The sequence below is a fragment of the Ammospiza nelsoni genome, chromosome 6 (genome assembly GCF_027579445.1).
Source record: "Ammospiza nelsoni isolate bAmmNel1 chromosome 6, bAmmNel1.pri, whole genome shotgun sequence".
Taxonomy (NCBI): Eukaryota; Metazoa; Chordata; class Aves; order Passeriformes; family Passerellidae; genus Ammospiza; species Ammospiza nelsoni.
The window spans coordinates 15,191,941-15,216,937 of record NC_080638.1 but is presented as its reverse complement, the minus strand read 5'-3'; the positions used below and the strand labels follow the sequence as shown (position 1 = coordinate 15,216,937).

Sequence of the window (24,997 nt, the reverse complement as noted above, 5' to 3'; positions counted from 1 at the left end):
TGGGATGGGGAGGAGAGTCAGAAGGGTAAAATTAGAAAATCTGTGTGTTGATTACTATAGTTTAATAAGTATAGCAAAACCTGTGCATGTAAGCAAAGTAAAACAGGGAATTAATTGACTACTGCCCATTGCCAGACAGATGTTTAGCCATTCCTAGGAAAGCAGAGCTTCTGCACAAATAAGTCACATGGGAAGACAAATGCCAAAACTCCAAGCATTTCCTTTCCTCCAGATTTTATTGCTGAGTCTGATGTCATATGGTGTGGAATATCCCTTTGGTCAGCTGGGGTCAGCTGGCCTGGCTCTGTCCCCCTCTCAGTGCTTGGCACACCCCCAGCCTCCTCTGGCAGAGCAACACCAACACCAGAAAAGGTCTTGCTCTAGAAGCCCTGCTTGACAATAGGTGAAACATCCCTGTGTTATCCAGCTCTGTTTTGGTCACAAATCCAAAACTCAGCAGCGTGAACTAAACTTAACTCTGAGCCTAAATCAATACAATGCACATGAGGCAAAAAAAAAATCACTATAATGGAGCTGAATTTTTCTGCTGCACTTCAGGTGGAGCAAGAAACTCCAGCGTGGTCTGACTGAGGAAAGGGAACAATAATGGTGCCGGTCATTTTACAGAGTAAACAGAAACACTGCAGAAGGAGAGTTAGGAAAATGAAGAAAATAATATACAGAGCTTTTACCATGTGATAGAAGCAAAAGTAAAATCATACCAAAAATTCATCCTTGTTTGCAGGCTGTGACTTATTTCCAGTCAAGCCATGTTCACCTTCAACAAGAAGGAGTACTTAAACAAAATCTGCATTGCTTCAACTACTTGTATTTATTTCAGTATTTCAAACTACCGTCATTGCCTAGAAGATTTGCTTTGATTTAAGGCTCTAAATGAATCTGAAAATGTTATATAATTTATAAGATAACTGACATTATTTTAAAAAGAATCAGATCCTATCTTTTTTGTACATAAAGCAGGAAAATGCTGACAAAGATGCTTCATAAAATCTTTGTATAAAAAATATAGGTAGAACTATGATTGGAGGAAAATCTATGAAGTCAAGATAGAATAAATACAAAATCAATTACCACAACATATCTGTATCCCCACATCCCCGTTTACTTCCCATGAAGCATATTCATTGAGATCTGAGAGTAAGCAGAATTTAATATAACATTTTCATGTTTATATTCCATTCTTCATCTTTTGTACATTTTCAGACAACTGTGTATTTGCAGTAGGAAGGCAGAATTAGACCCCAAAATAAATGACATGAGTCATTGCCTACTTCCTGGGAATCATGGTACTTTAGCACCTCTTCTAATGAGCCTTTTATTCCTTTCTTATCTCTAAATCAAAGTTTCACAAGTTGAATCCACGTAATTTACCCTAATATAGACCCACAGTTTGTATGCAAAATGTGCACGTTCTTAAAAACGTGTATTATTCACCCCTGGAGATATTACAGTCTATTGATAAAATCCATATTTAGGCACTTGGATTTGACTTGATAAGCCATAACGACCCCTTTGGAGGCGTTTCGCTCTGCTGTATTTAGGGACTGTTAAGTATGTGGATTATTGAGACAATAGAGTGTAACAACTCCTCTGGAGCTGTTACACTTCATCATGTATATGAAGCTCCTGCACACATGTACAAACTTGTACAAAAACACTTCAGGAAGTCTTTGTAGGAAAAGTCACTAGTCATGCATAATCTCCTTTTGGCTGCCCACAGCAATGGCTCCAGCATTGTGCTGTTATTTTGCTGAAACCAAGCAATGCTGCATTATGCTGCCATCAGTTTTTTGCCAGCTTTTCTCTCCCCATGCATTCAGCATCAGAGACAGAACAACTGCAGTGGCAGGAGTCTCACTGTCTGCTCTGTATGTGCAGGAGGTTTCTCAGACAATCACAGAGGATCACCTTGTTACAAGCATCCTTTCTATGAGTCAATTCTCAACTCTGTTAAAAAACCCCTAACACATAGTTAAGCAAATACTTCCCCAGTTCATTCTGCATGCAATTCTCTTTTTCCTTTTACTGAAAGGAGTCCTGACCACTCTTAAATTTAGAACATGAATTAATTGGTCATTAGGGCCTTGTGGATTTCTTATAAATCTTTATGAATATGTGGTTTAGATTTTCAGGTACTGATCTCTTCTCATTTCCTTTTTTCCTTTTAAGAAAACTTGTATTTTCTTTTTTTCCCCTTTAGTTTCTTCTAGCAGACTATTGATACTTTGTAAATAAGAGGTCAATGCTTATATTTCAGTCTGCAGTGAGACATGAACAGTGAGCATTTTCAATTGGGTCTTTATTTCTGTTGGTTAAACCTTTGTTCTACTTGTAATTTAAGGATGAATGTCTAAAAATTAGGGAGGAAAAAGGGATAGCAGTAAAAATAGCAGATTACTAGTTTTGCAAAGTTATTGCTTTTCTATGGTATTGTCTCCACACTCATTGTAGCAAGTTCTGGTCTCACTGTAACTTAAGAAAGGTCCTGCCGTCCCACAGCTTACAATTAGAGATGATGTAATAGAAGTATTTAGATTCTATAATTAAAAATCTAGAACTGTATAGAAAGGGAAAAAAGAAAGACATTGATTTACTTGAGGAACTGTTAGTGTGGTCTCACTTTCTTGCAAGAATATAGGCAATTTATTCAACTCAGTGGGAGTGTATTCCATCTGTCTAATGAAGACTCTGATTCCTACAAAGAGACACTGCAAAGTGTTTTTTCCTGACTACGTCATCCTGCTCAGCCAACAAACCTTTCCCTGGGGACTTTCTGGGATGTGGAGGGACACGTTGCATGGAGACAACCTCTTAGAAATCCATCATTTTAGAACAGACAAGTGGCAGGTCTAAGTTAAACGCCCTGGAATAGGGAAAAGTTTCAAATACAAATCCCAGCAGTCCCCATACTTCTTACAAAACAAATGTCCCTTATACTTGACTGTGAATCTGCTCAGTTTAGTAATCTACTTCTGGCTGTACATAACATATGTAAGCGATAACTTTTTTTTTACATCAAGTGTTCAAAGTTAATTTTTTAAAGCCATATTTGAACACCAGTATTTTAATCTGAAAAATCTGTATTAAAAAAAAAAAAAAGAAAAAAAAAAAAGAAAAAACCTCAGTTTGTTCCAGAATTTTTTGAAATTGCAATAATTTTGTGATTTCTTTTTTAGGCTTCAGGCTTATCCTAGTTACATAAACATGTGTCTTCATTTTATACCCATTGTAATATTTCCTTAATAATTTTGAAAGGATAATAGTGACTCAAGTAAAATTTTTTTGAAGTGGCTGCAATGCAGGAGCCTAAGTCCCACTGAACTAGCTCTGAAAATTTTACCCCAAGGCAGACAAGCAGATTTGTGGCTGCATACACAGTAACAGTCTATTTTCAGTGGAATTCAGCAGTCTTGTATCCCTCTCCAGCTCTTTTTATGATAATTTGGACAATTCAGAATTTCAGCTGATGTAATACTGCCCCCTTTTATTAGAACTGGAAAACATGCTGGACCTCAAACATTTAGTTTTTTAGCTGGAGAAATTCCGTTTATTTATGCTGTTGCTTCCAATGTTTGAATTTTCATGCCAAGATAAGATAAAGGCTGACATCCATATGCATTTGTAACAAAGAATGGGGGGAAAATAGTAATGATTCCAAGCAACATATTTTTTCAGGGTGTATTGTGTGTGGTATGATGGCCTTCCCGGGCAGCATATCCCTTCAGGGAATTCCCTGCTATTTTTTTAAGAAGTTCAAGGTGTAGATGATTTCTGCTTTTGTATGAATGTCATACGTGTTTGCATTGGTTTTCTAAGGGTATTTAGGGCCACACTGAGCATTGTCATTTTTTTCTTTTGTGAGTTCTGATCGGGAATTATATGCATTTTTGAATAGCTCAATGGCTTTAGTAGCTCTCAGACACAGGGATTTATCCTTGAACACTAGAACTCTCAGTGTAATTTGAAATTAAATTCAAAGCAGAGCCTCTTGGAAAAAAAAAATCCCTGTGTCTCCAATCATATCTTTTAAGCAGAAATGTTTCAATTATAAACTAAGAAGGAAAACAACTAATCTGACTTTAGACAGAACCCTGAAGCCTGTAATGTATCACCAGCTTTTGTAGATAGCCCAGGAAACAAAAACAGGTCAGACATTGTACCCATACTTAGAGAAATGTTTTATCTGATCTCTATCTAAGTAGTGAGAAAGGTGATGGAGGCTGTGACTGCTCATGCACAGAGGGGTCAAACACAGCCATAACATTGGTGCTCAGCTTCTGAGAGTTATGGCAGGAAAATGCCAGTGCTAACATCAGCCCCTGCAGAAGAACACAGCCCCATTATCAAGGCCAGGTTTGTAATGGGAACCAGGTGCAGGAGGCTGTGGGTATGAAATCTTGTCAAGGCTGTTCCTCCAGCCCCAGAGATAGAAATATTAAAGCTGCTCATGAATTGTTGACTTTGTCTCTAGGTAATGTATGATGCAGCCTTTAATTGGTCACATGCTCTTGCTCAAATGCTATTTACACCTGTGTAGTCACACTTGTGCCCATCAATGCACCTACTAAATTTATTTTTTTTAGGTTTACTTTGTATGCTGTGTGTAGAAAGACATACAAATAATGTATTTGAAATTTGCACATTAAAAATACATGTTCACTGAAACTGTGGAACTGACAGGTAGAAGACAAAAAGAAACAGTGGAAAATCTCTGGCATATGTAGGTCATCTAAATTTGCAGATAATTTACCTTTGGTGACAGCTTATAGATCCAGTTTACACCTATAGAAGAATTTTCTGTGCGACCTTTGTTTTTAAACCCTTTGCTCAATTACCTTCCTTTCTAAAATTGTCTTTATAAAATTGGTAGTTTGTGCATTTCAGTTCCAATGCATTAGATGTACAGTGAAATTCTTAGTCCCTCAAGTCATGTAAAGGCTGATTAAAATAAAATCTAAATTATTTTTTCTATTGATTAAATTATCAAAATTAATTGAGTGAAAAATATGCAATCTTTGCAGACTGTAAATCATGGAAATTTTACAGGAGCATAAATTAAAAAAAAAATTTTTGACCAGCCCAATAGTGATGTACAGATATAAGAAAATAAAAGAGAACATACCTAGACATTAAAAGCCTATATGAAGCATTATTGTTTGAATGAATATGTACACATATATAGAGAGGCATACATGTGTATACACACATGCACACACGCTGCAGAGGGTAGAAACTTCCTATATTAGATGAACTTTTAAGGTATTTTATGTCTTCAGCTCAATGCCAAGAGTGCTTGGTAACAAAATACTCTTTCCAGGAAAGAAATCAGTGCAAACTTTTGGTATCAGGAGCTATTTTTACACTTGAATATTGGCTGCTAGAGGTTTTGCCACTACCTATGCTTAACATTATTCTTGCTGAACGCAGTTATGATTTTTTATTTCTGTTGTCAGGACTACTTGAAGAGGTTGTCTAACTTCAGGTTTTAGGCCAAATAAATAATAGTGTTAATGAAAATGATCATGATAATGATGATATTAGTAATAATGGGGACTTGTTCCCTTTCTTCTATTGCCTTTCCAGCTCAAGGAAAAAGAAAAGCCAAATGCACTGCTTTTTTCTTTTGCATGGGGTATTTAAATGTGAAAAGGATATAAACTTTGCCCCATTTCGGCCTTCTCCCTTAAATTTTGGAGCAACTGAAAATTCAAAATGAACAGAATTAGATTGAAACATGTCTCAGGGATGTGTTGAAAAATTTGCACAAACCAACAAGGATATTTTTTCCAAAAGATGATGTTCTGCCATAAAGGATAGTGTCTTTTTGATGACTGTAACAGCATAATGATCTTCTTATATACAATACATTTTCCAAGCTACTCAGGAGAATTTACAGATATATACTGAAATTTATTCTGTGTTTTTATTATGCTTCTCCACAAAACAATAAAGATAGGTTGAAAATTATTGTTCGAGCATAAATTTGCTAGAACAAGAATATATTCATTGATTTAAATTGTGGGTCAGAATGGCAGCTGCACAATCCTATCATATCACTTCCTTAATTGTCCTGAGAACTACAGAATACATTTGCATATTATTTCACACTTAGATACAAGCAGAGACATCCGCAAAAGTTACTTCCATTTTTTTTCCAGGCTCTGTGTATTCCTCTAAGCAAATTTGCTGCACCAAATGCATTGCCAATATAACTCTCTGCTGCAGCAGATAAAGTACAGCAAGGATAAATTTGGATTGCTTTCCCTGATACTTCATTACTTTCTAAAATTAAAAATGTCTCCCATTTCTCAAGTGTCATTAGGCTGCATCAATAGGTATGATAAATTCAAATTCACTCCCTGTTGTTTAAGGATATTTACTAAGCTGCCTGTTTGTGGGATTATGCAATACTTTTTGCTGGCTTGACTGTTCTGCTTCAGTCAAAAGAATAAGCATGCTAACAGGTAAAATTGTCTTCTTTTGTCTCTTGAAAAGACTTGAGCCAATAATGTGAAACGTTGCAAGTGTTTGTTTGAAATCTGATTAATGGAGCTGGACCATGCTTAGTCCTTGCTTTGTTTCTTTTCACAAACATTCATGCAAAGGGGGTTTTATTGCTATGACTGTATTTGCATTTGAACATGGACATTTGTGCACAATTAGGCATTTGCAGTTTATGCCCAAATTGCTCAACCCCTCTTAATAAGAAGTGGAGGCTCTGATGCGGCCCCCACTGACCAAATGAGGAATGCAGTATCAGGGAGATCTTCCAGCCCCTGATAAAGTGTCAGTGCTAATTATAGATCTTTACAGCAGCTCCCTGAACTCTGCAGCAATTTAATCTAGGGCTGCTGAAGGCCTTGCTGCACTATCCCTTACCACTGCCATCTTTTTCCTAACAGTGGTATGCCAGAGGCAGATTCATGGGTTTTTCTGTGGTGTTGAGGCTTTTGGATGCAGGAACTGATAGATTGAAGTAAAAGCTTTTCGTTACCTAGGAAGTCTTTGAGCTGAGAGAATTCCCAGTTGCCTTTTTTTTTTTTTTTCCCAGGTAATTTAGGGCAAAGTTGTATTATCATTGAGCTAGGCACTGAAAACAATGTCATTTATCTTAGGCGTCCAACTACAGCATAAATCAGAAGTAGGAAACCATTGAGCATTTAAGTGCACAGCTTATGCAGAGCTCTAAAAAGTTGGATTGCTAAAGCAGTGACACTCATACTTGTATAGAAATTGCTGAACCTCCAGGGGTAGTTTGAAAAGATAAGAAATACTCTAATTTCTGCATTAAATGTTCACTGCACATAGTTTCTTCATCTCTAGTCACATAATACCAACTCCACAAACAGGTTTATCTCAATTGGAAATGTGTAACAGGGTAATAAATGATACTCAACATCAGATTGCTCATATTAAAATCTTGTTCAAGTCATAGTAAGCTGTTATAACACTACTTAAAACCTAAAGTACTCCTAACCCACAAGCTGAAATTGCCCAGCTTACATCCTGAAAATCTACAGACAACATTAATTTCCCACTATTCCACTTTTATGCCTGTGGCCTCTACCATGTTGCAAATGCTTCTATAAGAAAGGCTAGAAAAACATATCAAATTTCTGTTCTATTCCACTTGCTGACATTCATTAACTGAGGGAGAACATTGAGACATGGTTTTGGAAAGATCTCCTCTCTACCTCCACCCGTTCCAAAGCAATTTATTAAACAGCCAGTAAGAGAAGTGGACACTTGTGGTTTAATGTCAGACCTGTGTTGATCAGTAGCTGGGTGCATGATTTCACTGTTACCTTGCCAAGGGCTTCTTGAGACAGCAGGCAGTGTGAGCATTCCTATCTCCCTGCCATTTTCTTTGCATCCTGGAGTTAATTGTGAAGTAACAATTTCATTATATGCCTCCTATTTGGATGAATTGTCTTTTTACATGCATAGAGATTCTTGCTTTGTGCATCCCACTTTTCCCATTTCTAGAACACAGGAACACTCTTGGCTGTGTTTTGAATGCTGGTACATTTGTTTTACATTCTGTTTAGAAGCCATCATTGGGAGGATGTGCATTAGAGCTGTATACAAAGTGAGTCACTGACACATCATGTACTGTAAAACTTCTTGGTCTGTCAGAGGTTCAGCAGTTTGCCAAAATGTACTCAGCTGCCAGCTCCCTGCCAGAATTCTGTTCCTCAAGCTCTTTGAATACTATGAATAAGATTAGGTTGTATGGCTGCTCTCTCCCTCCCAAGGGATTCCCCTTTAAAAAGGGATTACCTGCATGACCTTTGCATAACTCCTGTGTTTTATTTTCCAGTGTCACACTACAGATCACCCTGTGTCATCACAATGTCTCTTGAGGAAGGGTATACCAACTCTTAGAGCTTCCATTCAGAAAGAGCCCAAAACTTAGAAATGCAAGGAAGACCTTTTCCTGTGGGTCTGCTCCCACCCTCTTTCCTGCAAGGTTTATTTTTCCTCTTTCACAGAATTGGAATGTTCACAGTTACAAACTGACCCTATACAGACTGGGGTGCCTATCAGTGTTTGCAATAACCAGCACGCTCTGCTGTGCAGGATATCCATTCCATTCAGCCCCAAAGCCACCCACAGTTTATCAGGATGTGCTCACTAGCAGGGACAGGCAAAAGGAATGAACTGCAGTACGGGAAATTTGTAGTGCATGTGTGAGTTATCCTACCAGGGAAGGTGATGAAGTGTACTCCTTGCTTGGTTCACCAAGTGATTTCCCTCTCTCCCCACCTATGCCATGTTACTGTAGTTACCATATGTGCTATAAGAGCATAAAGAATCCAGTTAAAAGGGCAAACAAGCACCCAATTTCCTGGTTTTGACTACACTTAAGTTCTCCTAATGTAAAGCTTTTGCTATGGTAAGGATGCATCCCAGCCCATGTGCCTCTGAATCAGGGACTGCTTTACTTCATCACCCTTCAACTGCTGTGAGATTCTGGTGCTGCAGTATTAGGATGCTCTTAATGTGGTTCAGCCTATGGTTTAGGTAGTGGAAGTCTCTTATCACGAGGCAGAGGGGGGAATTTTCTTGCAGCGATTGCAATGATCTACTACTTTGTGCCTCCTTTCCTTTTCTCCCTGCTGCTGCTCTTCCTGGTTGCTTAACTTCACCCTGCCTTTGCTCTTGTAGTATCTCATGAGAAGAGCACCTTCATTGCTGTTGTGTGTCACATCTTAATTAACTAATAGGACAGAACACAATTTCCACATTAGAATTTCCACTATCATCTCATGCTGTGAAGAGATAGTGGTATTTCACCTCTCTTTGTTGTTTTGTGGGTATGTTCTCTATACAGCTGCATTCTTGTTGCTAAATGAGCCTTGGATTTGACTTCACAACTGAGCCAAATGCTGACCATTTTCCATAAGCAAAATACACAATTTATCACGTTTTTGATTGCTTGGAGTAGCAAAGGAATGGAGATAAAATTGAAAACTTCATTGTGAGTTATCAGTCACATTTTTTTTCTTTAATAATTCTATTTTGTAACTGATGACAGAACTCATTTAGGATCAGACCATTTTAGGCTGTGCTTTGATAGAAACCAAAGCAGTTACAGCTCCTGAGATGAAGATCTTTAATAGATTTGAAAGGCAAGAGCTATCTCAGTCTAGCACGTTGCCTCTCCAGTGCAAAGAGGTTCTCAGCAGCTTTAGCTGCAGCTCGCTGCCTGCTCAAGGACAGAACTATTTGAGCAATTCTGCTGTAAAAGCTGCAAAGGCTTTGAAAACAAAAGCTTCCCCTTTTATTAAGCTGAAACATTTCGCTGTTTGATTTTTCAGCATGACCCCACAAATAGCTGAATCAGATGTTTTAAAGTTCTGTGGACTGTTTGTGGGGACCAGAAGGTCAGAAGGGGAGGAATGGGACAGAACTTCACTCCTGCATAACTTGTCCCTGGAAATGCACTTTGAGTGTATTGCAGGATAAGGAATGAGAGAATGAGGGAGAGCACAGACAGCAATGTGAAAACCCCATATTTTGAATGGTGGATTTACAACCATATAGCTCCAGAGTATATAGCTCTTTCCTTCTTTTTTGGCATCATCCCTTTCAGTTCTCCCAATGTATAATCATTTGGAATTCCTCTTAAGTCTCTGTTTCTAAACCCCAAGAAGCAGCAAACCTGAGCCTTGCTGTTTGCATTCTTCTGATATCAAAGCCTCCTCTCCCAGCGGGGCCCTTAGCCATAGGAGAGGTTTGAGGGAGGAGGAAGAGATGTTTTTCCTTCTCAGCTGCTGCACCAGATTGGAGGGTGGGGAGGAGAGAGGGAACAGACATAGTTTTTAATATTCAAAATGGAGTTTGGGATGTGGGCTGTCTGAGCCTGACATGCTGCTGCTTATCACATCACCCTTAGCTGATGTGACAGTGGGGTGGAGCTGGGTGGAGGTTGGTACCTGGTGATGAAGAGTGCCCATCCTCTCAGGGAGTCAGGGAGAGCCTTGGTTAGTCTGTTTCTACAGAAGCTCATACCCCAGAGATATCTTGTACTACAAAGCTGGCAGTACAAAGATATTTTTGTTTATGTTTAAAAACCTGTGTTACAGATTTTCAGGAAGTATTTATTTAGTCTTGAAATTAGCTGAGCAGGAGAATTAGCTAAACAGAGATGGATTTAGAGATCAGCACAATGCAGCAAGATTAAAAAACCTTTTCCTTCTGAATTAATGAATTTCAGACTGCTTTTCATAAACTAGTTTTTCAGAAGTCATCTGTGAAGCCTTGTATAAAGAATTTTTAAAGGTAACTTAATGGGATGGAGAAAAGGTTTAAAATTATCTACAGAGGCTGTTGCAGGAGATATTAAATATTGATTTATCTTGGAGTAAGAATCATACTAAAGAGTGAGGCTTGTAGTCAGATCAATTTATCTGGAATACAAACTATATGGCTGTATTTAGTACAATGTCAACATGAATCTTAAACAAGTAGATGTGAAACGTTGATCATTTAATTTAAATCAATTGGCTTTCAAACTCTTCAATTAAAAAAGAAATCTGAACAGTTCAAACTGAACTGAACTACTCCTAAATGCTTCAGGTGGTTTAAAAAATGCTTCCTTTCGTCAGTCATGCTGTATCACAATGCTCCTCTGTCCATCTTGTTGTAGCTAGGAACAAAAATATATGGTCCAAGACTTCTCCAAATCCTGAGTTTTTAATACTTCATACTTGAAATCCCAGTGTAAATAGTTCAAGTAATCTGGCAAATAACACTGCAAGCAATTTTCTGCTACTTGCCACTTCTGCTGCACTGCCAAGGTTTTGGTCATAAAAGTTTGCTAAGATTGTTCTTAAGCATCTAAAACTGATTATGCTCTGTTTTTAGGCATAAATAGACACCAGGATGCCAGCTAGTGGTACTGGCTAAAGCATTTCCCAGTATGTACAACAATCCAGAGGTCTCCAGTAGGAAAACCTTTATCCAAATGTGATATTAAAGCAGGATGCCTCAGATAATTTAAGTGTTAGGTTTGCTTTTGTTTGTACTGTTTTCTTTAAACATATTCATTAGAAAAGAGCAGAGCCTTTAATGTTCCATGACTGAAAAATCCATCAAGCAGATTTATGGCAGGGGCACTGTGGCATAACAGCCAGTGGACTGGCCTAATGTGCAGAAGTCCTGGGTTCAGCTCTCAGCTTAATCATTGACTTTCTGGGTAACCAGAAGATAATAATTTCCCCTCTCTGTGCCTGAAGATTCAGTTAACAACCTCCATTTTAGAATTATTTGGGTATTACTAATGAGCAGTGGTAAGCATTGCAATTGTCGACATATATCATAGTAAAAAGCTCCAAAATACTGATTGCTTCCCCAGAACAATATTGTTCTCTTTCCTGTGAGACAGGACTATAAAACATGATCACAGTTATAAAGTATACAAGTATACAAAGGAGTAAGGAAAGTATGAGGCAGGAAATTCCCTCTTACAGATTGTATTTATCCACAGAACAGCAAAGAATCTTCCACTGGAATGAGGTGCTGGAATGTTCCTTCAGTGAATTGCATGAACTTTTCCATATATGTCAATTAGAGGGGAGAAGAAGGATAAGGGAAGAGAGAGAAAAAGTGCATTTTAAATGCAGAGAGATGCAGCAGGACCCAGCTTATGCTTATACTGAAGATGAGGTCAAAAATAGGTCTTAAGTGGGACTTAAGTGGCTAATTTGTGGGTGAAACCACTACTTTTGAAACACCCATTCAAGGTCGGTTGTTAAGGTATAAAAGCATTTTCTAAATTGCATTGTTGCCTGGAGCAGAAGAGTACTTAATAAATATCTTATCTGGGAAACTTGAGACAAATTTTTCTCAATAAAAGCAAAGGAAGGTTTATAAAATCATTCCACTTTTAATGAAAAGCTAGAGAATGGATTTGTGCCAGTGGCATTAGCTATAGACTAGCAGTTTTCTCTTTGTGTATTGCAGCAGTAAAAACACATTATTTTTTTCCACCCATACATAGGTAATCGTTTTGCATTTGGGATGGTTTCAGGTGCAAGAGTTCCTAGATTCTGCATGGAAAAATTGCATAGCTTTCAGTTATCCTTTTAAAGTCCCCTGTCATTATTTTGATTCATAATTCCTTCATGGAAGAGCTACTCCTTCCAAGACATGTAAATCTCTTCCAGTTTCTAGGAAATACATATTTGCCTGCATTTGCATGTCAGATTTCCCAAAAAGAGACTTTATCCTACTTTTCAGTTGCCTTTTGTTTTTTTGGGGTTTTATTTTTGGTTTGGTGAATGAGCAACCTGGTCTAGTGGAAGGTATCCCTGCCCATGGCAGGAGCGCTAGAACTAGAACTAGATAATCTTTATGGTCCCTTCAACTCAAACCATTCTCTGACTCTGTGAATTCATAGCCTTCATAAATCCATTTTGGGCTGCTTTTGCCTTGATCATACGTTTTAAAAACATAAATTCTGAGTAACTTAGTTCTGATTGTGTTAGGGAGATCAGTCAGTAAATATAGCAATTTCACAGATGCAGAGTCATTCCTTCACTTCAGCCAGGACATTGCTAATGCAAGGTCTTGTCTGCTCCTTACAGGACTGAGTTCTTGGCTGTCTATTGTTTTATTCCTAAACAAGAATAATTCTTTGTGCCAGAAGGTCTTCAACCTGCCTGTCTCAAAGGAAAAAAAAAAGAATGATCAGTAAGAAGGATAAAGCATCTTTTTGAGCCTGGAAAAAAGCTGTTTAATTCTTATTCTCAGATTCTGTGTACATATAAGAACTCCACACTTTGGCCCTGATTCAGCCAAGTGCATTTAGCCATTCTTCATATGCTCCCCTGGAGTTAAATACTGATTATCCATGTCCTTGAGGCCTCTGTTGGACTGGAGTGGAAGTATTTGGCACCTTACAAGATTAAGGTCTATATGAGGCTGCAAGAATTTGCAACTCACTGTTTTATTTCTTTATTTTTTGTTTCTTTTTTTCTTCTTTCCCCAGTTGCATGAGGTTTAAAGACAAGAGCTAGTTGAGGGGTACATTTATATTATCACAGGCATTACGTGCATCATACTTGATATTGTAATCATGCAAACAGCAATCTTGCCTTCTTGACATAAACAGTAAGCAGCACTTTTTCCTGAGGCTGAAATAATCACAGAAAAAACATGGCAGTGATGGAGGTACAAGAGACAAAACACTGCATAATGATGTTATTATCATTGTTCCATTGTCACCCATCCTTACACCTTAGTGATATGATCCTTTTCTCTCTGAAGATAACAAAAGAGGCCCGAGTATAAACAGAGCAATATATAAGCAGCAATCATAAAATGCAACCTGGAAAAATTGTACTTAAAATGCTACAAAAAAATCATCTTGATAAATACAGAAAAAGCCTACTTAATCTTTGTATGCATGGTATGCAATTATATATTTACATCCAGCACAAGGCAAGGCATATACTTGAAAACAGTAGCATTTGGTGAGATTTTGCTAACTGCCTTGATTGCATTTCTAATTCTAAATATGAATATGAACATTTAAGCCCAAGTGTCTTTTGCATCTCCAATTTAAACTGCTTCAGGTGTCTTCCTGAACACGGGATGGAACAGGCATGTCTGGAGGCTTGTGTTGTTTATAGAGGTAAACAAAAGGGCTGGGTACCCCCAGTGACTCATTTGTGATGTCTGGGGTTAAGTGTCTCTGCTGCCAAAGCCCTGCAGGATTTACCCTAATGGAGACACTCAAACCTACACCTACAATATACAATACTATTCAGGTTCAAAGGTTGTTGTAACAAAATGCTACTAAGTTTAGTTCCTTACTTGAAAAAATACTGGCAAATAGAGCATTTGAAATATTTGCTTTTATACCTTCATAACTACTAGCCATGTATTGAGTAGGAAAATTTGCATTGATTGAGATTTCATAATTGATTATTGCATAATGCAATTGATGTTCATTAAAGTTTTTCCAGATTATCTGAAGATGTCCAAAACTCTGACATGTGCCTGTCATAAGGAGAAGCTGAAACAATGGAATGGAAGTGTTTATGTTAATATAATCTGTCTTTATCATAGCTTTTATAAGTTTAATTTTAAACTTATAAACATCCGTTTATATGTGCTTCAGTTTGCGTATTAGTCACAAAAGAACATCAGACTTCTTCTGAAGATGTTTGCCAGTGACATTGTGTGCATGTCTGTCTAGATGTGTGTTTTCTGCATTTTTAAAAGACCTTTATTGTCCCAATGCCCTGTGTGGATAGCAGCTGAAAGCAGCAGCTTTGTGCTGTTGAGGTTTGCAGAACACCGCAATGAAATTGAAATTGGTGACTTCTTTTCTGCCTTTTTTTTTCCATTCCAAAAAAATTGCTGTGCTGAACCAAGAATAGTTTTGCTGCTTGTTTCACTGCTGTGGCTTCTTTCTAAAACTGGGTTTTCAGCCTGGAATATATTAGTAGGTGATTAAGAGAGAGAGATTCAGAGTTTTGAGCTAGTAACCAAATTCTATTCTGATTCTAATGCGTGAGAATACCTTCAATGAAATTTAGTCACAAGCATGAAAATCTGGGGAAACATGCAGATATATGTACAGTGTTATGAAATTGTCTAAACTTGGTAAAAGCATTTTTGTTCACTTTTTTGGCATTTAAATGGCTCAATTTTAAAATACTTGTTGAAAATGAGGCCGTAACTGACAAGGTCCAACCACCTGCTAAATTAAACTTAGATATAGATTTACATTTATTCCTTTCTAATATTTAGCCTAGGAAAAACCCCTTTGTTTTGTCATATTCTTGCACTTTTTTTCTTGTAAATCAAATGTTATAAATTTAAATGAACATTCCAAAGGTCCATGAGTAGGTAATGAGCTGTTTCCATTAGTCATTTTACAGCACAGAAAAAAACCAAACCACAGTCCTGCTATTTCCTAGTAGAAGTGAATGTCAATCATAATTTGTGTTTATTTTTGTCTGTCTCTCAAAAATGCACATGTATGTGTTTATTTAGAAGACAATGTTGGGTTTTATTTAATGGTTGCATTCAGATTCCTTCTAATTACAAGGTAGATTATAGATTTGATCTATACCATTTACCAGCTCTTCCTTAAATTTAGTGATGTTACAAAAGAAAATTAACTTGTCTCCGTAGAAGGCTCCCAATTAATAATCTGTGGAGTTGGTCAGGAGGGAAGGGAGCAGCAGAGAAATCAAGGGAATTTCTCTTTGACTCGACCGTTGAACAACTTGCACTCTGGAGCACGAGATTTGATTACCTTAGCGTGTGTTACTACAAATGTTATTAACAGTCATAAAATCCTGCTTTTTTAGAAACAAGTGACAGACCAAGCTTTGGACTCTTTCTGACCCCTGGCAAATTCTCTAGCATTCATAGGGAATTATTCAGAGTGTAAAGTAGTAACTCCTCTTGTTTGCTTTTCATTTACCAGCGGCTAATTTAATTGATTGTCCCTTTGTTTTTCAAGGACTAATTTCTCCTCAGTCTGTGGTGGAATTTCACAGTTTGTGTGATTTTTTTTTTTCTTTTAATCTTTACCTTTTAATCTTTACCTTTTATGTAATTTTCCTGTAGGCTGCAACCTGAGCTTGCTGCTGAAACAAAGAGTTAATCACAATGGTCTCAGATGCTGCCATGCATCATGCCTTTGTACATGAATAAAAAGTTGGAAACCGCATGAAAGCAGTAGTTGGGTTACCACACAACTGGATATGCTTAAGTCTGAACGCTTCATAACTCTAACTACTGGGGAGTTGCAAACTTATAAATAACCTTGCAATTGGTTAAAACCATATTAAAACCATATGAACAAAGACATAAAGCATTTGGTTAAGGGGGCTCAGTAAATGCAGTAATCCTGTTGAAAGTAATCTAACCAGGGCAGATCCATAGCTTAGGAGTGCCTGCAAAGCATGGCAATAGTTATGGAGATGGCAATATTTCATGAGCAGGAGGGCATAATATTCTCCTTAGGTGGAAATGTTTGCTATCAGTTTTTTTTTTTCCCTTTTAAAAAATTGTTTTGAATTGACAGACTTCCTACTAAAAGCAGGCTTCCATACACTGAAGTCTATAAACATCTTAGCATCTGCTGAATGCTCCCGATAATCAGAGAATTCATTTAAATCCTTCTTATTGTGTTCAAGATCAAGATGGCTACTGCTCACCCTAGCTGAGAAGAAGCTCTTGGAATTTTGATCCTTAAAATCAGGCTTCCAAAATAATTAGCTGAAGACAGTGTTTACAAGTTGGCTATATACATTGGCATTTACTTATCTAGGGATTTTTTTTTTTTTTTTGTTTACCCCACTGGTTTCTAGACTAGATTTGTTTCTAAACACTTTAAATTTTGATGAAATTGCAATTCTCAGTTTTGACTCCAGAACCTGGTTCTTAAAAGAAATCTCATAATGTGACAATCACTGTGAAATTCTGTTTCTGAGCAACTTTGGAGTATTTTCTGCTTGTGATGGTCCTGCCCATGTCACATTGTCACATGGAAGCCAGCTGAGGCTTGCCAGGCAGGCAAAGAAATTTTACTGTAAATTCCCTGTTATCTGCTTCTAACCTCTTACTTTTCAGTTATGCTTTAAGATGGAAGAATATATTTAAAAGGAGACCTAGTGGCTTCTCTCTCCCCACATCTTTTCAAGCAAGCTGTTTGCTTTGAGGCACTGCAATGTGATGCAAATCTGTAGTCTGTCGCAGGGATGCTGGTCCATGCGGTGTGTTCAGCATGCAAAGATATTGCTGGAACAGTTTAGGAACAGCATAGAGGCCCCCAAAACCTGGAAGCAGCAGTACCTCAGGGTGAAAAACCACTCACTGTGCCCCTCTTGGTCCCTGAGATCATTGAATTCAGGAGTTTCGCTTACAGAAAAAATAAAGAAAGGGCAGGTTGTATCAACATCATAGGTGTCAGCATATCCTTCAGTCCTAAAACCTGTAAATCCTTAGAAAAGGTACACCTTGTATCTTGTAATATCTTAAAATAACAGCATTCCTACAATAAGTTTGCCTGCTTTGCTAATTTAATTTCTGGTTTTTGGAGCAGCTCCCAGTGCTGTGATATTGAAAATGAGTCCTAGGCATTCAGCACAGTTCTGCAAAACCAAGGGCCGTGCTTTCAATTGTAACAATAGTGCCACTATTGTGTTTATCTCCTCTGCCATCCAAAGAATTCCAGGAGTTGCATGCCTGCACACCAGTGGGATGATTGACATTGTTGTAATAAGGTTAATGTTTAAACTTCCCACCCATAATAACTAAAATATCCAGAGATAAGGCTGAAAGTCAATTTGTAATTATCCCTGCTGTGCCAAGCCATTGCAAAAGATTCTAAGTGGAAGGTAATTTAACTTTTCAGTCCCAGCTGTTAAAAAATAGTAAGAAGAAGGTGAAAAGCTTGGGGCATTTGTATCTTGAGTTTCCAGGGAAGAGAAAAAAGGAGCTGTAATTCCTCCTGGTTCAAACTGGGAATAATTTTCTCTGTGTTCTACTGAAAATGTCCTTTTTATGTTTTGAATACATTAAGTTGTTTGCTGGTTGTTTACTGTCCATGGTACATGAAGGGAATAGATCATAGTTAGCAAATAAGCTACTAGAACATTTAGTATAGAATAATTCAATTGAAATACATTTCATACATAAAGACAACATGTGATAATTATTTGTAGTTATTCTAACTAAAGCACTGTCCTCAGAAGAAATAATATCCCTTCAGTCAAATGTTCTGTGGCTTCTGTGAATGACCCATATTAATTTGATTTCTAGAAACTGCCTCTTTAAATTGGTGTTGGGTAACTGCTTCCATGCTAGACTATTGAAATAAAGGTATTACATCATTGTCCAAACACGTCTGCTTCAATAAAAGTATTTGTTTGCAAGAAAAGATATATATTTTAAATCTTTTACACAACCATCAGCATGCATGCCATTTTCCATTTCAGGCTAAGCATACATTTCAGATGTGGAAAAAGCAAGCATGTTGAAATAATTTGAGGCATGGGTATAGTCAGATCAGTTTTGGTAATTCAGAAGGGAGGGGTGCCCAGTGTATTATTACGTTTCATATATTATTTTTCAAGAGATGGATGCAATCAGTCATCTTCTCGCATATGGTTTGAAAAAAAAATTGTCTTGCTGGCAAGTAAACTGTTATTTAAGTACACAATCCACAGTACTACAGAAACAGTTTTGCCAAACTTGTCCAAGTATTCTCACATCCTTAAAGATGGTATAAATATCATTTATGGCAAGCAGTTTACTTCAGACTATATGGAATGCCTTCCTGCTCCCCTGATCTAAGTGTCCCAGTTTGCATTATGGCCTTTATTGCTTCTGTTTGATGGAGTGATCAGTAAAAATTTAATGACACTATAAAATAATAAAAATGTCATTAATTTACCACGGATCCTGGATGCAGTGGTTGTAAAGTTACATTAATAAACAGAATATTTTTTACAACAAAAAGCATTGTTACGTGGGAACGTATAAATAACACACATAAATTTAAGAGCAATTTTACTGTTAGCACACACATTATTATGGAATAGCCAATAAGTGTATAAAACATAGTATATAAAATTTTATGAAAATATACTGTGCACATCAAAAATTCAGCTTTTATCTAAGTGCAGAGAAAAGCCATTATTGTGTGCTTACTGTTTCATTGCTGTTCTTTCGCAAGATCACAATTTTATATTTGTTTCTAGTCATTTGAAGTTCGCAGCCTTTTCCGAGGCAGGGGCTAAGGCTTCCTTTTGCTTTACTCCCTGCTTCACTGAATCATTCTTTTTACCTTCCACATGTGAAGAAAGAATTGATACTTTCTGGCAGAACGTGATGGGAAAAGTTGCTAATTTAATGCAAAGCTAAAAATAATGCCAAAGGGGTTGCAAGGCTTGCTTGGCGACACTGGAAATAAGGGATAACTATCTAGCAGTCTATCTGTCATCACTGGGGCTGCTCCATCACTGACTGTGATAATATGTGAATATGATGGATGCCACAGCCTTGTGGCTCATAACATTTAACATTCATCAGCTCTCACTAACGGGGGCTTTATAATTTAAATATCTTTATTTAATATGCAACATCTACCTCATACATCATAATTTCAAAGCACTTAGAGAACCAACAGTCCTGCAAGACAGTTGAGCAGACTTTAATTTTTTCAATAACTTTTACGTTTTCTGCATGTTTGTGACTGACAACGCATAAATAAGTGCCTAATCATATCACAGAATGGAAAATTAAGGTTTGGCTGCTAAGAAGGTTCTTTTTTCTCTTCTTTTTCTCATTTTGAAGAAAGGATTATCTTTACTACGTGTTCAAAGTATAAAGAAGCACAAAGGATCTGATTTGTGTTGGGAAGTGCTTTCAGTTTTCTAATGCAAACTCCAACTGACTGTGCTGATCTTGTCACGAGAAAGGGTTGTCAGTGTCATATCGTAAAAATTGTTTGCTAAGATTTAAATGGAAAAACTTAAAGTAACTATACGGTATAAGCTCCATAGCCAGCACAAAAATGAGAAAAAAAATCTGTTCAAAATAGGGGTCAAAAGTGCTTTTCACAGGGAACAAAACACCTGCACCTCTCCATAGCAGTGCACTTTATAACAAACTCACCCAAATTTTCTGCTGATGGAGGTTAGGCAGGCAGCAATAGATGCAGTAGCTGAGTTACATGTGTGCAGATGTGATGCATGTATAGGTAATGTATTTGTTCGTGCAGCTATATATAACCATTTATTTTTATTGAAGGGATGTAATTTTTTTTTAAATCTAGAAATAGGAAGTAGAGAATCAATCTTCCTCTCAGTCATATTAGGGGAAATGTGTACTTTTGAAAGATTTTTAATCTGTTTTCTCTAGGATGAGTTCAAGATGGGGGCAAAGACAAATCCCACTGAAAAGGATTTGAGCTTAGTGGGACAAGTTTCTTCTCTTATTATTATAAATATTACAGGAATTTGTTGTGTTTCATTGAATTGTAAAGGCATCTACTAGATAAAAGCATTTTTAGTATTGAGGAAGATTTTCCTATTTTTAAAAGTCCTCTGAATTTGTGTAAACCCAATGCTAATATTGAATATTTTTTATTATTACTGTGATGATTATTTTCAGTAAAAATAGCTAGAAAAGGAATGAATTTAAAAGGCGTTTCAAAGACCTAACTATATCTATCTTTGTTAAAGCATCTCATGAATTAGGAGGGGGTTATAAAATAGCAATAAATACAGCTCCTTTGTTTGACAAGGGCAGGTGTTTTTATTGCATAAGTGCTTTCATTTTAGTGATTCTGAACCTTATCATACAATTTTCCCTTTTCTCCTTCCACATCAAAATATTGATGTTCTTACAGAAACTTTTTCTTTTTTTCTTTTTTTTTCTTTTTTCCTTTTCTTTTTTTTTTTTTTTTTTTTTTTTTCTTTTTTTTTTTTTTTTTTTGTAAGAGAATATTTTCTGGTAAAATCAAAGAGAATGAATGACTAGAAAGATATTCCAAATGTGCATATTGATATGTAGCTGGATCTGTTGATTTTTATAGAAGAAAGGTATTTCTCCTTTTTCTGAAACACTCTTAAAGGCTGTTCTTCTAAGAATACTGCAGGTGCTGTATTAACATCCTTTAAAAAAAAAAAAAGCTTTTAGTGCAAATATTTTGCAAGAGAAAATAAATGTGCCAAAAGCTGTTTTCTTAGCACTGATCTTTGTTTTTATCTCAACTGCAAATCAGCCCTTTGCAATGGAACACAGTATCCTTGATAAACTTATTTTTCATTCTCTCTACCAGTAAGACAGATCCCATCCTGATGATTCAGGTGTATTGTTACATTGCAGAACATTTTTCAGCAAAATATTGGGCCTCTGGTATTATAGTGCCTTTCTACAGTCACATTTTATTTGTAACTCTTTCTCCTCTCTTGAGTTCCTTTGTGTACGTAGGCTCCTTCATCAACCATGGATTTTACTGAAGATAACAAGTGAAGTAATTAACCAAATATAAAATGCAGAGTTATTTTGTCTGACAACTGGGAAATTCTGAGGAACTTTTAGAAATGTGTTTAGTACCTGAAATGCCTCAGCTGCATGTTGAGGCAAATCCAGTGTCAGACTGAGCTCTCTTTTCCTCTGCAAATGAAACAGAATAATTTTAAAAATCCATGGCTGAAGGAACTGAAAGCATGAGGAATCAAAACATTCCTCCCTTTTCCTGATGGGGTTTCATGCTGAAACACAATGACAATAGAAAAATAATAATATTGGAAAGCAGGAGTAGTTGGAGGTGGAGCAGATGAGGAGTGAAGGCCCTGTTTTGTCCTGAAGAGCATTTCCAAGTTTCTACCATCTTTTGGGAGAGACTCTCCCAGTGTTTTCTCCTCGTGTCTAGTACGCACAGCACAGAACTAGGTCATTGAACAATAGACTGAACAGCAGTCAGCACTCTACTTCTGCATAATGCATTAAGTATAACATGGAGAAACTGCTCGTGGAGCTGAAAGCTGGTATTTCACGTCTCTAAATTCAAGCTGACATGACATTTAATATTGTTTCATAGTAATGAACAACAAGGTCTCATTCATTCACAAGTACAACATAATGCCAAGTTTAATCTGAAGAGGTAACAACAAGGCAAGAGGGAAAACATGCTATGTTCCTTCAAATGAGAACGCTAAATTAATGATAACCATTGAACACTCTGCCACTGATACACAGCACTACAGAGACCACTATTGAGAGACAATATTACACTGCCTTTACAGTGCCCTTGTCCAGGAGTGTGGGAGGAACTGGGTGCACATATAAAATACCTTTCAGTTTCCACTTTCTGGTTCCAGGTTTCCTATGGAGGTCTCCAGCTCTCAAAAGCTTTCTGTTTTTCTGGGAGTGGGCATTCTTTTTCCTTTTTTTCTTTTTTTTGCCTTTTTTGTCTTCTTAAGTTCCCTATTCACTGAGGTGTAACTTAAATTTCTAGACAAAATAATATTGGTTCTGTCCTCTATTATTCCTTCCTTCAAATATTTGTCTTTGAAAATCTCTGCATAAAATTCAGACTTGTGTTTTCACAGAGGTATGAATGCAAACTTAAATCTCAGAGTGGGGGAAAAGTGCTTTTTCTTCATTAAAATACCAGTGCATTTTAATACAAACTCTTCTTTCAGCTTCTGAATTTTCATGTTTCCCAAATGTCGATTGTCTTTTTCAGTTGAAGTTGGAAAATAAGTGGAAAGGCAAAATGAGCAGCATCGATCAGCACTGTGTGCTGCCAAGAGTGTTTTGTATTTGCATGTACAATCGTTTATGCATTATGGCACTGCAGATCAAAATAATCTCAAAGTTTCTGTATATGTTTCACATTTAAAACTGATTTTCATAAATGCAAACATTCAGAATCTGTAAAAAAAAAAAAAAAAAAAAGAAAAAAAATTGTCCCTGAGCTAAAATTCTAATTAGATGCATTCATTATTTGCTCAGATTTAAAAAATAAGGCATGTATCAATGCATACCCATATGCACTGGCATATAATGAGAACTACCCTATATGGAGCATTAAGAGTCCTTCTGTTCTTTTCCAGGAAAGAACAAGGTTTGAAAATTTAGGCCCACAGTTAACAGGGAAACCCAATGAAGATGGAAAAATTGGCCCTGGTGTCATTGATCTGACAAGGCCAGAAGATGCAGAAGGTGAGTTGCAATTTTGACCATGGGTTATTGAACACTGCACCACAGGATGGTGTGGCTGAAATACTGCCAGTGTCATAAGCGCTGCCTGTGTTACATTCCAGGGTAACACTTGATCGATTTCTGTCTGAATTTGTGAGATTTCAGTTGGTCCATAACAAAGTGTGGAGACATGAAGAGGACTCTGTAGCCCTCTAAGCCCTTCTGCAACACAACTGTCTTTTCTCCAAGCAGCTGCCAAATAAGTGTTTGCATTTTATACTCTTACTAAAATTTTAGGAGATATTGAGAAAATTATCTCAGGAAGGATATATATTCCCCATTTTTTTAGTGTTTAGCAGCTTTGAAGAAGGTTAGAGCATTTTCAGAAATCTACCCATCGTGCATCACCTATTCAAGATTTAGCTAGCAGAATTCTATTCATAGGCAGCTATCAAATCATAATGGAAAAATACTTCACATTTTCTGTATGAAAAGATCTTTTTCATTATATAAGCCTTCAGTGCACTCATTTCAGTGAGAGTTTTATATATATATATATATGTTTCAAGCCCCAGGTGGAAGTCAGTGTTTATCAGGACTGCGTTGAGTCTCTGGCAGGATTACCATGCATGCTCTGGAAGGGGATGTCGCTGGGATCCTCTCTATCCTATGACACATGTATATATGTAGGAGCCTTACCTTTTGAAAGATTAATGTACTCTTCAGATAGAACATTATGCAGGATTTTGCTCCCTCAATTTACTTCTGTTTGAGAATTATTTTGCCCTTTTTAAACTGGGAGTATTCTAATTATGGCTTAAGAAGCTTAAAACACCACTGAATTTTTCCATTAACATCCAAACATCTGACAAATCCAAAATCTATTTTTTTTCTTGGATCAAAAGAAAAGGACCAGTAAACTTTAGGGAGCTATTATTTATGAGCTTCATTTATTCATCCTTAATACAACTTGATTGGCCACTGTTGTATCATCTGTAAAGAGAAAAATAGCAAACAGAATGTAGGCAAAAAATAACATTCAGACAGGTGTTTTGCAACTATTCTTTTTTTATTTTTAGAAAAAAGGAATCAGGAGATAAATAGACTTTCCAAAGCACTTTTTGACCAATCAGTTATTTATAAGGTGCTTTATAAAGAAGCAGTCATCCAGTAGCAATATTTCATATTTCAACATGTTGAATATTTTTTTTTGGGTCAGTTTGGGTGAAATTTGCAAGGGGATACTTACAGATACACAGTGACTGGTTTAGATGACATCAGGCCTCTGACCCCATTGTTGCTTTAGCTAATTTCCTTCAATCCATCCATTCTCTTCCCAGCGCCCTTAATTTAGTGTGTTGATACCCCCTGTGGCATTGGCAGCCTCCCCTGTTACTGGATAGTGCAGAGAGGAGCTTTGCCACGTGTAACCCAAGCTGGAGTGATGTGTGCCAGTTTAAGGACAGTGAGCATGTCTTCTAGAGCTGCTGGGGGGGCACTTTAAAGCATGGGGCCTTGCCACGTTAGAAATCCGAGTTCATGAATGGATTCAGATTTCCAGAATTTGTTCATCAGCCAAGAGGTATCTCTGGAAAAGAGATGCTGGGAGCATGGCACTGCTGAGCTGAAAAAAAACATTGGCAGGATTTCTAGACTGAGCTGCTTATTTGTCCTTCTCATTGTAGACAAGGTGAAGTTAGATGTTAGCTGGGTGAAAGAAAAATACATTCAAAATATAACCTGAGTTTTGCCCCTTATATTTGGCAAGCAGACTAAGAGATGGCACTTC

At 37.1% G+C, this 24,997-nt stretch overlaps 1 protein-coding gene across 6 annotated transcripts in view; it reads left to right on the top strand.

Annotated features, from left to right (window-relative positions):
- Positions 1-24,997, top strand: part of SOX6 (SRY-box transcription factor 6) — a 257,653-nt gene that overhangs the window by 205,662 nt on the left and 26,994 nt on the right. For all 6 annotated transcript variants that reach the window (XM_059473935.1, XM_059473933.1, XM_059473934.1 and 3 more), the window contains exon 12: positions 23,121-23,229. In XM_059473935.1, the coding sequence (XP_059329918.1) occupies positions 23,121-23,229 (109 nt within the window). The remainder of the gene's footprint in view (positions 1-23,120; positions 23,230-24,997) is intronic.